The sequence below is a fragment of the Diceros bicornis genome, chromosome 24 (assembly GCF_020826845.1).
Source record: "Diceros bicornis minor isolate mBicDic1 chromosome 24, mDicBic1.mat.cur, whole genome shotgun sequence".
In the NCBI taxonomy this organism is placed as follows: domain Eukaryota; kingdom Metazoa; phylum Chordata; class Mammalia; order Perissodactyla; family Rhinocerotidae; genus Diceros; species Diceros bicornis.
In genome coordinates this window covers 5,150,997-5,164,140 of record NC_080763.1, presented here as the reverse complement: position 1 = coordinate 5,164,140, position 13,144 = coordinate 5,150,997, and the positions used below count along the sequence as shown (strand labels likewise).

At 40.2% G+C, this 13,144-nt stretch overlaps 1 protein-coding gene across 3 annotated transcripts; it reads right to left on the bottom strand.

Annotated features, from left to right (window-relative positions):
* Positions 1–2,836: 2,836 nt before the first annotated feature.
* Positions 2,837–12,787, bottom strand: MAPK1IP1L (mitogen-activated protein kinase 1 interacting protein 1 like). Of its 3 annotated transcripts, none has more exons than XM_058566965.1 (5): positions 12,673–12,787; positions 11,401–11,428; positions 5,658–5,679; positions 4,248–4,955; positions 2,837–3,250 (listed from the first exon to the last, which is right to left on the bottom strand). In XM_058566965.1, exons 3-5 carry the CDS (start codon positions 5,673–5,675, stop codon positions 3,239–3,241), a joined length of 738 nt encoding a protein of 245 aa, XP_058422948.1. In that variant the 5' UTR covers positions 5,676–5,679; positions 11,401–11,428; positions 12,673–12,787; the 3' UTR covers positions 2,837–3,238. The 3 variants fall into 3 exon arrangements, with proteins under 3 accessions (XP_058422948.1, XP_058422947.1, XP_058422946.1); XM_058566964.1 differs by lacking the exon at positions 11,401–11,428 and adding an exon at positions 10,727–10,768; XM_058566963.1 differs by lacking the exon at positions 11,401–11,428.
* Between the last annotated feature and the right edge of the window lie 357 nt (positions 12,788–13,144).

Below are 13,144 nucleotides of genomic sequence, written 5' to 3'. Positions count from 1 at the left end.
GAAGAGTAGGCCACTGATTGATATGCAAACCAGGCATAGCATTTTAACTGAAACTTTGAGTAGAGCTATGTTCATCTACACAAATAGTTTCAAAAGCTGTACATTTGAGAATAGGTAGCACTAATTATTTGTGAGGTAAAACTGACTTCTTTCCTAGAAAATATTCCAATATTCCACTGCAGTTGTGTGACTGACCAAGACCAGAAATTCCTCCCTTTTCTTCTCTGCTCTTTTATTATTCTCTGCTGAAAACAATAAACAATAAAACAGACAAAGAAGGAACGAGGCCCTTGGGTAATTAAAACATGTATTGTCTATTCCTGAATAATCAATAATTACTTTACACAAAACAGGGCTGTGGAGTCAGAGCTGTAAACAGCCATCTTCAAAACCATGAAAAGGTGTCAGGCCAAGTCCAGTATAGATAAGCCAAGGCATTTTAAGCACTCCTTTAAGGAGCCATGATTCTTGAGAAGTGAGTGTGTGAATGACGACCTAAGGTCTATATTTTAATTTTTCGTTGTCATTTTTAGGTTCAACATTTCAAAATCTAAGATTCTAACTCCAGAAATACTATTCCTCAACACATCTCAACTATCTCCATCAAATTATTTTAATATTCTTGCTCTGAAAGACCAAATGCCAGTGTATTCCTAAGACCAAAGATAGTAACAAGCAGTCTCTTTCATAAACTGATCTCAGACTATGAAGACTTGTATTGAACGCAACCTTATTCCCATGTAAAGAGGAAAAAACCTTCCTAGATGCTTTCCCCCATTGAAACAACTTCAATTTTCTTAACTCTACCCTGAACCTAAAAATATTTTTTGCCTTAGTATCCATAAGAACTGAGATCCTTCCCTCCCAATTTAAAAAATGACAGTCTACAGAATTAAAAAGAATAATAAAAGCAAATTCTATTCCCTTTCATTTCCACTCCTACGTTTAAAAAAAAAAAATCCCCAATACCAGTTGGAAAGTCCTTGAAAAGCAAAGATTAAAAAGGCAGTACTATCTAGGCACACTAGGCAGAATGGGTCACTAGCAAAGTTAATATACCTATTGGGAGTAGTAATTCCAAATCTTGTGTTCATGGTCCTCCAAATCCTTTAGCAAAAGATTTTCTTTGATAATCAAGGGACTTCACAATTACAGATTCCCAAACGCTGCCTCTTCTTCTTTTAGTCAAACATCATCCTCTGTAGTGTTAGATTAAACACTGCATCTAAAGCAAGAGTTGTCAACTTATCCCAATGTAGGACAACCAAAATAACCATAAGGAGAGAGATCTTTGCTGCCGTCTCACTTTTCCTAACATCTTACCCCTTCAGAGCTAGCTGATATGATGATACTGACTGGTAATTTAAGCTATGAGACCTTCTAAGGCTATCTGCCTTGTAACTTGGAGGCTACTTTGACAATAGATTCCAAGAGTGTTGTAGATAGCTGCCACTTGTCCTTGCAAGAAAGTGAAAGAAAAAAAGACCACTTGTACCACTACGTAAGAGTGGTCTAACAACATTCTCCAGTCTAAAAATACCAAAACAATCTATCACCTACTTAAAAGGGAGGCTTAAACACTGAATGTTCCTCTCAAAGGTGACCATCTTGCTTTCTTAAAAGGAGGTAGCTATCAAACCATTAAATTGGCAGCATTTGACATTCTTGACATTTTAACTGTAAGAGAAATAAACTACTAAATATCTTATTTCTACGCAAAAACAAGAGCTTCACCATAAATCTCTCCTATGCTGATCAAGAAATTCACAATACATTTTTGTAACTCAATGGATACATTCAAAGTTTCAAAATGTTATTTGACAACTAACATGGTCAATTCTATTCCAAATCTAAAAATCTGATTTCAAGATAAGATGCCAAAAAGCTACTTGGGCTATTTTGGTGGTTACAAGCAACACTTATTTAAGTAACAGTCATACTGCTTTAAACTCAATTACAGGGATCTACACTTTATTATCATTATTTTCAGTGTTAGAGCTGAGGATAATTTTTAAGGATGGCACTCAATTCTACCTATTTCCTGTCAGCAAATACAGAACTGAACTGTGAGCCATAAGCACTTTACAAACAGAAATCAGTAAACTATGCAAGAGACAATGACAGTCTAACCAGACTCTGAAAGACAAATACATATTCTGATCGCACTTGTACAAAGAGAAGTCATGTCTGTGTGACTAAGGTTCTCTAAACACAACTGCTGTATGTGTTTACAACAGACCCCAAGAGTGTATCAGTCTTCCATATCGGGCAGGAATTAAGGGATGTGCTCCTTTGAAAGAACTAAGGGAGGGGGGGCTACAGGGAGGAAGAGTGTTTCGTGTGAATGCAAATTACTTGTCACTATGAAGCAATTCCCAGGGTTTCCTCTAGTTTGAGGTTCAAGACTAAGGAGAGAATTATTTCCTTCCTTGAGCTCTTCCCAAAGCACTATGGACATCTCATAACCTATTCTAAAGCAATACCAAGAGATCACCAATTCTCTAAGAACATAATTTACATACATGTTGGCCTGCATTAAAAAGAAAAAAGTTTCCACAAAAGGCAGATTTTAGAGTTGTATGACCCATCTGGCTAAAAATAAATCAGGTGGAACTCAAAATGAAGGAAAAGTCTTTACTAAAAGCTTGAGGATAAAAATGAACACCGCCTAACTAACTCAACAATAATTACTGGCAGTTTTAAAACGTATACCCAAAAAATAACCTCAAAAGGACCAGGTTTATTTATCCTAAAGGTTAGCTCAAGATATTGAGAAGCTATCATTTTAGCTCAAGATATTGAGAAGCTATCATTTGTTTAAATTATGACAATGTGATTGTTTTCAAAGTGTTTATTCAGGGGAAAAAGTGATTATAGAAAAATACTTGAAATAATGTGCCAATGAGATTGCAGATTCTAACAATAATCCACAGCATCTTAGTTTTTAAGTGTGTAGTTTCATAATTTAAACAAATTCTATCAAAGAGCTATTCAACATAATCACTTCAACTCTCCATAAAAACTGAATAAAAATCACATTTGAATGATTTACATTTTTGATTGTATCCATCTGATACATCCAAGTACAAGAGGCAGATATCTTCTCTGAGAGGTGCAAGAGTTGTTCATTCATGAATGCCCTCTAAGAATAGTGAAACAGCAATTTTTATATATGCATGCATGTGCATATATATGTACTTCAAAAAGCAAAGCGTCATCTCTTCATCCATTGTTAACCTTAATGGTAAGACTGCAATAGAAAAAAGAAAAAGTAAACTTCTAGGTTTTGTAAATGGAGTTTATTAACTCCTTTCTGTGGCTTAAAATAAACTTATTGCATCATAAATCCAAACAGCAAGTCATCTCACTCATTTTGGCATACAATTTAAAAAAATAAATTTTTAAGAGAATATATATAGCAAGAAGTTACACTAATGAAAGGAAGCTTTGGGGGCACTTTATTAAGATTTTCTTCCTTTACAGTTGGGGTGGATGTTTGATTAACCTAGTTGGAGAGCTGATTAGTTATTTTGTTAAGAGTAAACAGATTGTTCCCCCTTCAAGGAGAATCTTGACTCTGCATTTGGACACTCACTTGGCTTACTTCATGGGGGAAGCAGAGTGCTTTTCAATTTGGTCATATGTCCAAGAAGGCCTTAACTAAGACGTCAGCTCTACTCCAGCTTGGCGGACAGCAAAGTATAAAGCATTACACAATGCATAACAGTGGTAGAACCTTGAGCTCAATGCTGCTAAGGATCTAAAAAACTTCGGCTGAGAAACACTCAGTTTTGCATGCAAGATGGGCAATGTTACATATTCACTGCTCTGGATTCTCTCAAAGTCTACCTCAATATCCAGCCAGACAGGCAGGGATTGCTCTTATTGAACTGTGCTTTCGTGTGATGCTAAAAAACATTACTGAGAAATGTTAAAAAAAAGTTAAGTCCAATTAAATGTTATCTCTGAGTTTACCTCAAGGATGCTGTTGAGGACACTGCTACATTACAAGGTCTTTGGGGATTTGGGGGAAATTTTTCTTTCCATTTTTAGTACTGGGAATACTTGTGTTTTCATCCTTTTAAATGTTTTACCTGAAGTGTGAAATTTACTCTTGATATACACACACACCTTCTCTTAAAGTTTTAAAAGCTTTCCAATCTTCCATCCAAGACTGGAGACAAATAATCTTTCAGGTGTGCTTATGTGATTATTAGTGCATGTTAAATAACAAATTAAACACTCACCTGGGGGCCACCAGGCATTGGTGGAGCACCAGAAGGTCCTGAAGGCACTTGAAAAGGATTATTGGGAGTGGGATAGAGTCCTGGTGTGGGATATGATCCTGCAGGGGCAGGATATGGTGCTGGTGGTCCCCAGGCTCCCGGTGGAACAGTGCCCCATGGAACAGGTGGTGCTGCCCCTGGTGCCTGGGGAAGAGGAGGAGTGGGATATGGCCCTGGAGATGGATATGGCATATTAGGGGTAGGATACTGCCCTCCCATTCCTGGTGCCCAAGGTCCAGAAGACATGGATCCCCATGGACCTAAATGACCAGTGGCAGCTGGATCTGTGGGTGCACCATATGGTCTTGGAAGCTCTGGAAAGGGGATATTTGGTGTAGGATATGGCCCTGTGGGGCCTGGGCCTGGTACAGTTGGGGCTGGATAAGGACCACCAGGTGGGGGGCATGACGGTCCAGATGGAGGAAATGGTGCTGGGGGTCCTGGAGGTGGTCCAGTGGGAGGCACAGAGGGATACATTCCTGTTGGTGCTGGTCCAAAAGGCACAGTGGAGGGTGTCGCACTTGATGGGAGTCCAGATGGCACAGAAGGTGGAGCACTTGGGTTACTCCAAGGGTTGGAACCTGGCCAGCTTTGAGGAGGTTGGCCAGGTTTTGTATTGCTCACAGCAGAGTTTTTGGCAGGGGAGTGTTCAGGTAGTGCATCTGCCAACTGGAATACAAAACAAGCATGTCTTTACCAATCTTATTCAGGGACAAGTCATGCCAAACGTGATTATAAACTCATAAAAGATAGTAAGCTACTGGGTCAAGGATTACAAACCTCTGTAACATCTTCAAAAGCCGAGCTCTTCAGTTTAAAAACAATTCATTTAATACAAAACTTCAGGGGTTACTTCGAATTATCAACTTTACAATGCACATTCCTCAGAGAAGTTCATGTTTTCTCAATACAACTAATCAACATATTGTGGATCTGAATACTTGGCTTTACCTCAAACAAGTTACATACCCTCTCCAAGCTTTAGCTTTCTCATTTTCAAAAAACAGTTTAGGGTTAACTTGAGGCTTAAATGAGATAATTCACTTGATACACTTAACACAGTGCCTGGTATATAATTTTCAATAAACGGTGGCTATTATTAATATCAGGTTAAAAGAGAACAACAGAAGAAATACTTTTTAAATTTTTTACTTACGGATTCATAAGAAATAAATACTAAAGAAGTGTTTTCAAACATGTTTTATCTAAGTAAATTAAGGCAAATCACCTATCACAATCACATCCCCCTCCCTCCTCAATCCAAGAATCACAAGCAGCACCTCTTTTAAATTAAAAGACTTATGGTCCACAGTTAGGACTATATTCTCCTAAGAGCCAAAAAACTTACAAAGGATAAATGCATCAACTTACCGAAAATTCATCAGACATTTTCCTAAAAAGAAAGAAGGAATATTTCAAAACCATTGTTTACCATTTCTTATATATTCTTTTTTTGAGGAAGACTGGTCCCCAAAGCCACAGCAGATAGCTGTATGTCATAGTTGTACATCCTTCTAGTTGCTCTAGGTGGGACACGGCCTCAGCATGGCTTGATGAGCGTTGCTGCGTAGGTCCGGGCCCAGGATCCAAACCGGCAAACACTGGGCCACCAAAGCGGGGCATGCAAACCTAACCACTGCGCAACGGGGCTGGCCCCTCTTATATATTCTTTTAGGAACTTTCTATGCATACATTACTTTTACTTAAATGGAATCTTAATCATTCATACAGAGTGTTTTTCTTTATATAGAAAAAATTTCCATAATAGTTCATACAGCTCTATTAACTTCATCCCTTTTTACATACAAAAGTGATCCATAATTTAGCTTACACTCTCATTTTGGTGGCAGGTTAGGTTTGTTTGCATTTTGGGTTGTTTGAAACAATGATACAGTAAACATGTCTGAACACATATCTTTGCTCACTTGTGAATCCATCACCAGGAAAATACTAGAAACAAAATTTACAGTGAACAGGGAAGGTTATCTAAAATCCATCTCAAAAGTCCATGCCAATTTTAAAGTCCCTTGCCTATTTACACTGTCTGCTTTTCCTTCTAGTTCCTCTTCTATCACTTGCTATTATGAATTTATAAATCATTTTCAATTATGATAGATTAAAAACTAGCATCTTGTTTTAACTTCTTTACTTGTTTCAACTTTTGACTTTAAGGAGAAAGTAGACCATCTTTTTAATTTAATATCCCATTGGTACTTCTTTTTCTGTGAATTTGCTCATGTCCCTGGACCACTTTTACCAATTTTTTAAACTGAAGTATAATTAACACTCAATAAAATGCATGGACCTTGAAGTATTCAGGTCAACAAGCTCTAACTGTCTAAGCCTCTCTTAACTACCCAAGATATAGAACATTAACCTCACTCCAGAAGGTTTATTCATGCTCCTTTTTAATCAACCTCCCCCAACAATCACTTTCTAGTTTTTGCTTATTCTTTGACTTCATACAACTAGAAGAAGACAGTATGTAACTTTTTGTCATTGATCATTGTACTACTTAGTAGTACTTTTTTTAATGCTTTGTAAGACAGTACGCAAATTAGCTCTGTTCTGTCTGTTACATATGAGACAAAAAATTTTATCCCAAGTTCCTTTTATTTTTAAATCTTTTAAATGGTATTTTTTGGCACTACAAAAGTTTTTAATTTCGTGTAGTCAAATTTATCAATCTTTCTGAACCACATATGGCTTGTTTTACAAAGGCCTTGTCTAATCCAAGGTTAAAAAAAAAACTCACCTACGCTTTCTTATAGTATTTTCACGGTTTAACTTGCTATTACCACCCTCCATTTACAGCTGGAGAAAAGGAAGCTTAGCAAGTTAACTTGTTTAAGGTTACAGACCTAGTGACAAATAGAAAAGGGGTTCAAACCCAGGCACAGTCTGAGCCCAGAGCTGAGGCTCTTAATTAGAGCCAGGCTATAGAACCTCCATCATTTCCCACAGGTATTGTGGACTCTATTCTTTTCTACTTATCTGTGCCATAAAATTCCATTTTAATTATGGTGGTTTTATATTTTTAATATTTTAACATCAGTTGCCCTACTACTACTTTTCTTTTTTCAGATTTTCCCAAACACTCTCACATACACCTTTTCCAGATGATTTTGTAAAAAAATTAAAAAAAAAATCTGTTGGTGTTCTGGTTGGAATTGTATTAAATTTACAGATAAATTTAGGGGCCATCTGATAGATTTAAAATGTTAAATCTTCTCATTCAAGAACAAGGTATGTCTTCCTAGTGCCGTCATTCAGTATCACTCAGAAGTTTTGAAAAATCAGGTCTCCTACACATTTCTTGTGAGATAGATTTCTAACTAATAAACTTTTTCTTGTGGTTGTAAACTGGCTCTTTCCTTTCATTGTATTACTTTTGTAAGCAGCAACATTACTGAATTATTTTATTCCTAAAAGCTTATCAGTTGATTCTTTGGGATTTCCAGGTATTTTTTGGTATTTGCAAAAAATAATAATACCTTCTCTTCCCAGTATTTACATCTCTTTTCTCTTTTGCATCAACTAGGACTTAACAATGAAATGTTAAATAGTGATAGTGAGCACAGCAGTCTTGTTCCCAAGTCTCCCGGGAATGCATCTAATGTTTAAGTACGATTCTCTCTCGTGTGTGTGTGTGTGTGTGTGTGTGTGTGTGTGTGTGTGTGTGTGTATGAGTGTATGTGTGAGGAAGCTTGGCCATGAGCTAACATCCATTGCCAACCTTCCTCTTTTCGCTGAGGAAGATCAGCCCTGAGCTAACATCTGTGCCCATCTTCCTCCATTTCGTATACAGGATGCCGCCACAGCATGGCTTGACGAGTGGTGCGTAGGTCCATGCCCGGGATCCGAACCTGCAAACCCTGGGCCACCAAAGCGGACTGTGTGAACTTAACCACTATGCCACTGGGCTGGCCCTACAATTCTCATTTTTAATTTGAGATTTTAAAAAATTACATTAAGGAAGTTTCTATTCATGTCTATGTTGCTAGATTTATTTGTTCTTATTTTGCTAGTTAAAAAAAAAAGTCAGGGCCAGCCCCGTGGCTTAGCAGTTAAGTGCGCACACTCCGCTGCTGGCGGCCCGGGTTCGGATCCCGGGCACACACCGACGCACCGCTTCTCTGGCCATGCTGAGGCCGCGTCCCACATATAGCAACTAGAAGAATGTGCAGCTATGACATACAACTATCTACTGGGGCTTTGGTGGAAAAAAAAAAAAATAAATAAAATTATTAAAAAAAAAGAGAAGACAATGAATTTCCTCAGATGATCTTTGGCATCTAATGAGATGATCTTAGTTTTTCTCCCTTATGCATTCACACAGTTAATTAAATGAATAGATTGCTTAACATTGAGCCATCCTTGCATTCCTGGAGTTTTATTTTTAAGTATGATTTGGTTATCACGAGGAAGGATGGAGAAAAAGAACATGAAGACCACTAAGTCACAACTGCTATATCCTTGTTTTTCATTCAGAATATCAAAAAACATTTAAATATACAGCAAATACAATTACCCATTCATTCCCATGTTAAGGTTTGTTTTATATTAAAACATCACATCACAAAACAGTCAATTCTTAGGACTAACACCTGAAGAAACCTTATCAGTGCACAAGTTTAAAGTCTACATAAGACATGCTTTTCAAAGAGGGTGAGCCTTTCTGAAACAGAAAATGGTTCTGTATCAAAGTTCACATTAATTATGGAGCAGAGAACCTAACAAATCAACCCATTCAATTTCATATGGTCTTGCTGTTCAGGTTTTCAGAATTATTCTTTTCTTAGTTTTTGAAAAACATATATACATAATATACAGTTAACTAGTCATAGAACAACATTAAAATATAAATTATTCCACAAGTTAATAATATTAAACCGATTTACAACTCTGGCTTTCCAAATCAATTCTGGCAAACAGAGGAATTACTAGAATATTATGATTATAAAGATTTTTAAAGATTTTATTTATTTATTTTCCCCTCAAAGCCCCAATAGATAATTGTTATGTCATAGCTGCACATCCTTCTAGTTGCTGTATGTGGGACGAGGCCTCAGCATGGCAAGAGAAGCGGTGTGTCGGTGCACATCAGGGATCCGAACCCAGGCCGCCAGCAGCGGAGCGCGAGCACTTAACCGCTACGCCACGGGGCCGGCCCGAGAATATTATGATTAAAATAATGAAGCCCTGACCAAAGGGATTAGAAATAGTCACTCCCTGTTCTCCAGCACTGCGTAGCAAAGTGACCTAATCCTCATGCCTAGAATAAACAGTGTTCATGTTCACTGAAAACATTCCAATTTACTTTAGGGGGATACTTTCATCATAAAAAGGTAAAAAATAGATTTTGACATTAGTGTTTCAATATGATAAAAACTACAGAATATAAAAATATCTAGATTTTCTAAAAGGCTATTCCAAAACATCTGAAGTATGCTAGTTATTAAGATGAGCTCAGTGTAATCCGAAATTAGCCACAAACACACACAAAAAGGTTTATAATCAAGAAAGGTTTTTGTTTTTTCTTTTTGGAATAATCTAAAGATATTACTTCTAAAACTTTCCAGTATCACTTTATGGCAGGATCTACACATCATCTGAAAAATAATCATTGTATTTTCTGAGCAGTAAGAATAGTAATTTTAAAACAGAGCACAAAATTTCTTTTGACATACACTAGAAAAGTAAAACAACATTTTGATAATGCCTATGGCCTTTGGAATAAAAATGATAATTCAATCACAGGGAGGTTTAAGAAAGATGAACTTCATAAATTACTAGTGACTACTGCACAAGGAATATTTCAAAGGGCCAGCAAATTCTGATGGCACACTATGGGACTACATGGTTATGAAACCCAGACATCAATCCTTTTGACTGAGTCTTTTGACAATGGCAAGTTTCTTAACCAGAGACCATTTTTTCATCTGCAAAACGATTATAAAATAAAAATTCCTGACTACTTCACAGATAATTAAAAGCAACGTATTTAATAATCTATAGAGTGCTATAGACACGTAAGATGTTTATTAAGAGAAACTAGGGGAAATCAGTTTTGCACTGATCTGTTTAGTAGGGAGGGAGGATGATAATATATTGTACTGAAGATATAAATTTTGAACTAGAATATATGATAGTTTTTAGTATTGGCTCTTTTAGCAGATACCTTCTATCTGGGCAACTCAAGAAATTGCAGATTTGAAACCTTCTGAACATTTAAAATTTTTAAAAACAATTAAAAGAACACATTTTTTCAACAACCTCATGTCAGCCATATTTCCCACACTTATTCAGATACTTATTGGAACATATGTGCTAGGCACTGTGCTGGGTTTTGGGGTAATGAATAGTATTGCATGGAATAAATGCTTAAGGACTTTACAGTCTGGTAGAGAACTACCATTTAAAAACAGTAACTACATTACCTGGGGTAAGCACAGGGCACTAAGGCAGTTCCTCAAAGGCTCCTAAAGGAATCAAGGCAGGGAGTATCAGGGGAAGAATCCGGAGCAGTGGTTAGCAGTCTGGGAGAACAATGGGGTAAGAGCTGGGAACAGGGGATGGTTGGGAGGGTCCTAGAAAAGGAGAGCAGTTTGTGCAAAAGCAAAATCTGCAGGAAGTTAAGCAGTTCAGATTAGCTGGAATATAGAAAGGAGAGGGATACGCAAGTCTTAGCAGAGAGCCTTTAGACTAAGGTTTAAACGTCTCTATCAGTCAGTTCACCTCAATGAACCTCCGTTTCTTCAACTATAAAGAACAAGCCAGTGATATGACAGACTAAATGGGACTCGTAAATCAAGTGCCTATAATAGCAGTGCTTAGAAAATAATGGGTGGGCAACATAGATATTCTCTTGTCTTCGTTTTTATGTGGGCATATTGCAGATGGTTAAGAGTGAACGCTGTAAACTGCAGCTCTTCACCGGCTGGCTCTGGGTAAGATGAACTCTCCAAACCTCAGAGATGTAAGTGGACAGGAATAGAATCCACCTCACAGATACGCTGAGACTTACATAATAAACAAATCTCTTGGTCACTGTCTGACACAGCAAAACTCAACAAATGTTAGCTCTTACAATCGCTGTTATAGGTCCACAAACCTTTATCGGCAGTTGTCAATTCAGAAACCTGAAAACGAAAGAAACGTTCCCAAGTTTGGTATAAAACTTACTTGGTGGCAAAACCTGACCTGAAGCGCTTTATAGTTTTCATTAATTCACACCTATGGCTGCACAAACGTTAATACTGGATTAGGGGCCTGACTCTGCTGGGGGTGTCACCTCTCATCTATGCACCTTATTGCCTTTCTACAATTGAAAGATAAAATCCAAAGATTTCCGAATTCCAAAACACACAGGCCTCAAGAATTTCGGTTAAGGGATAGGTCTCCGCTCCTCCTGGAGAGAGGAAAAGAACACTCCAATATACGCAACTTAGGTTTCCGAGACAAACTAGTTTTGAATAGGCGATGCAGAGACGCCAGTAGCAAGAAAACTTCTCTTCTTCCTGCCCAAGGAACACCACCGAACAAAGACTTCTGAAAGAGTTCGGAAGGCCACCTCCGCCCGAAGCGAGACTTCGTTTTCAAAACCGGCCTTTACAACCACCAGCTGTACGAGTGTGTATTTCTTTAGCAGCAGTGCTAAACAAGACGTTTTTCTACGGCCAGCTGAGTATGCTTCAACATCAGAATCTTCATCCATTAAAGGCACTACTCTGGGTTTTCAAAGAGGAAAACGGTTCAGCTATTTATAAGCTACCATGCATGATACGCGCTCCTAAACCCGACAACAGAGAATATTACAGAACTCCGCACTCGCCCAGGCTCCGTCACGGGTATTCATCGAATGTATCTGCTAGTAACTTGAGCAAGGACGCAAACGTTGTCACATGGCGGATGATGTTAAACAAGGGTCGAAGATTCCCCCAAGAATCTGTTCAGGCCTCTCCCTCCCTTCCCATTAGACATTGATAAACAGGGAAAGGGCCGGGGCCAAGGCCCGCGAGGCCCTCAGCCCTTTGGGGCCAGCGCAACAAAGGGAGACCGGGCTCAGCCGGAGCGAACCGGCCTCCAAGCGGGTCGCCCCGCCAGGCGGGTGGGGGAGGGGCCGTGTCCGCTCCCCGCCCCGCCCCCAGCCAGGCCTGACGTCAGGCGCCGAGAGACCCGCCCGGCGCGACGTCGCCGCCTCCGACGCCTTCTCCCTGGGGGACCGTCGGGGGGCCGCCCACGGCCCGGGAGAAGACACCGGGGAGAAGCGCTTGGCCCCGCGCCGCAGAGGCGGCTCAAGGACCTCGGTTACCACGCCCGCCTCCCGCTCGGGCACGCTCCCTCACCCCCTCCACGACCCCCGCCAGCGCCGAGGCAGCCTCACCCGGCAAGATCCGAGCCCGCAGCAGGTCTCGAGGCGGCGAAGAGGCCGAAGTACCGGGCGCGGAAGAACGGGGCGCAGCCTGACTGACGGCAGCGGCACCAGCAGCGCGCGCCTCCTCCTGGCGCCGGAACAGGAAACGGCGGGCGTGCCGCCCCCGCCCGTTCCCCGCGCCCCGCCCCCCGGGGCCGGGCCGCGCGCGCCCCCCGCAGGCCCCTGGCGGCGCTGCGGCTGCTGCGCGCGCTCGGCCCGGGGGAATGTTTCCTCACGGTGGGCGAGGGAAAGCTCCCCAGTCCTCCGGAGTTCTGAGGCGGTGGCGCTCTAGGCAGCCTGGGGGAAGTTGCTAACTTGTTTCCTGGAGTGGCTCAGGGGCAGGTTCTGGATTCCCTAAGCTCAGCGGTTTTCACAGGCAGGCCTCGAAGCTGGCTGGGTGTGGATGTGGGCCAACTGGGGAACGCGGTCCCTTGGGCCAAAA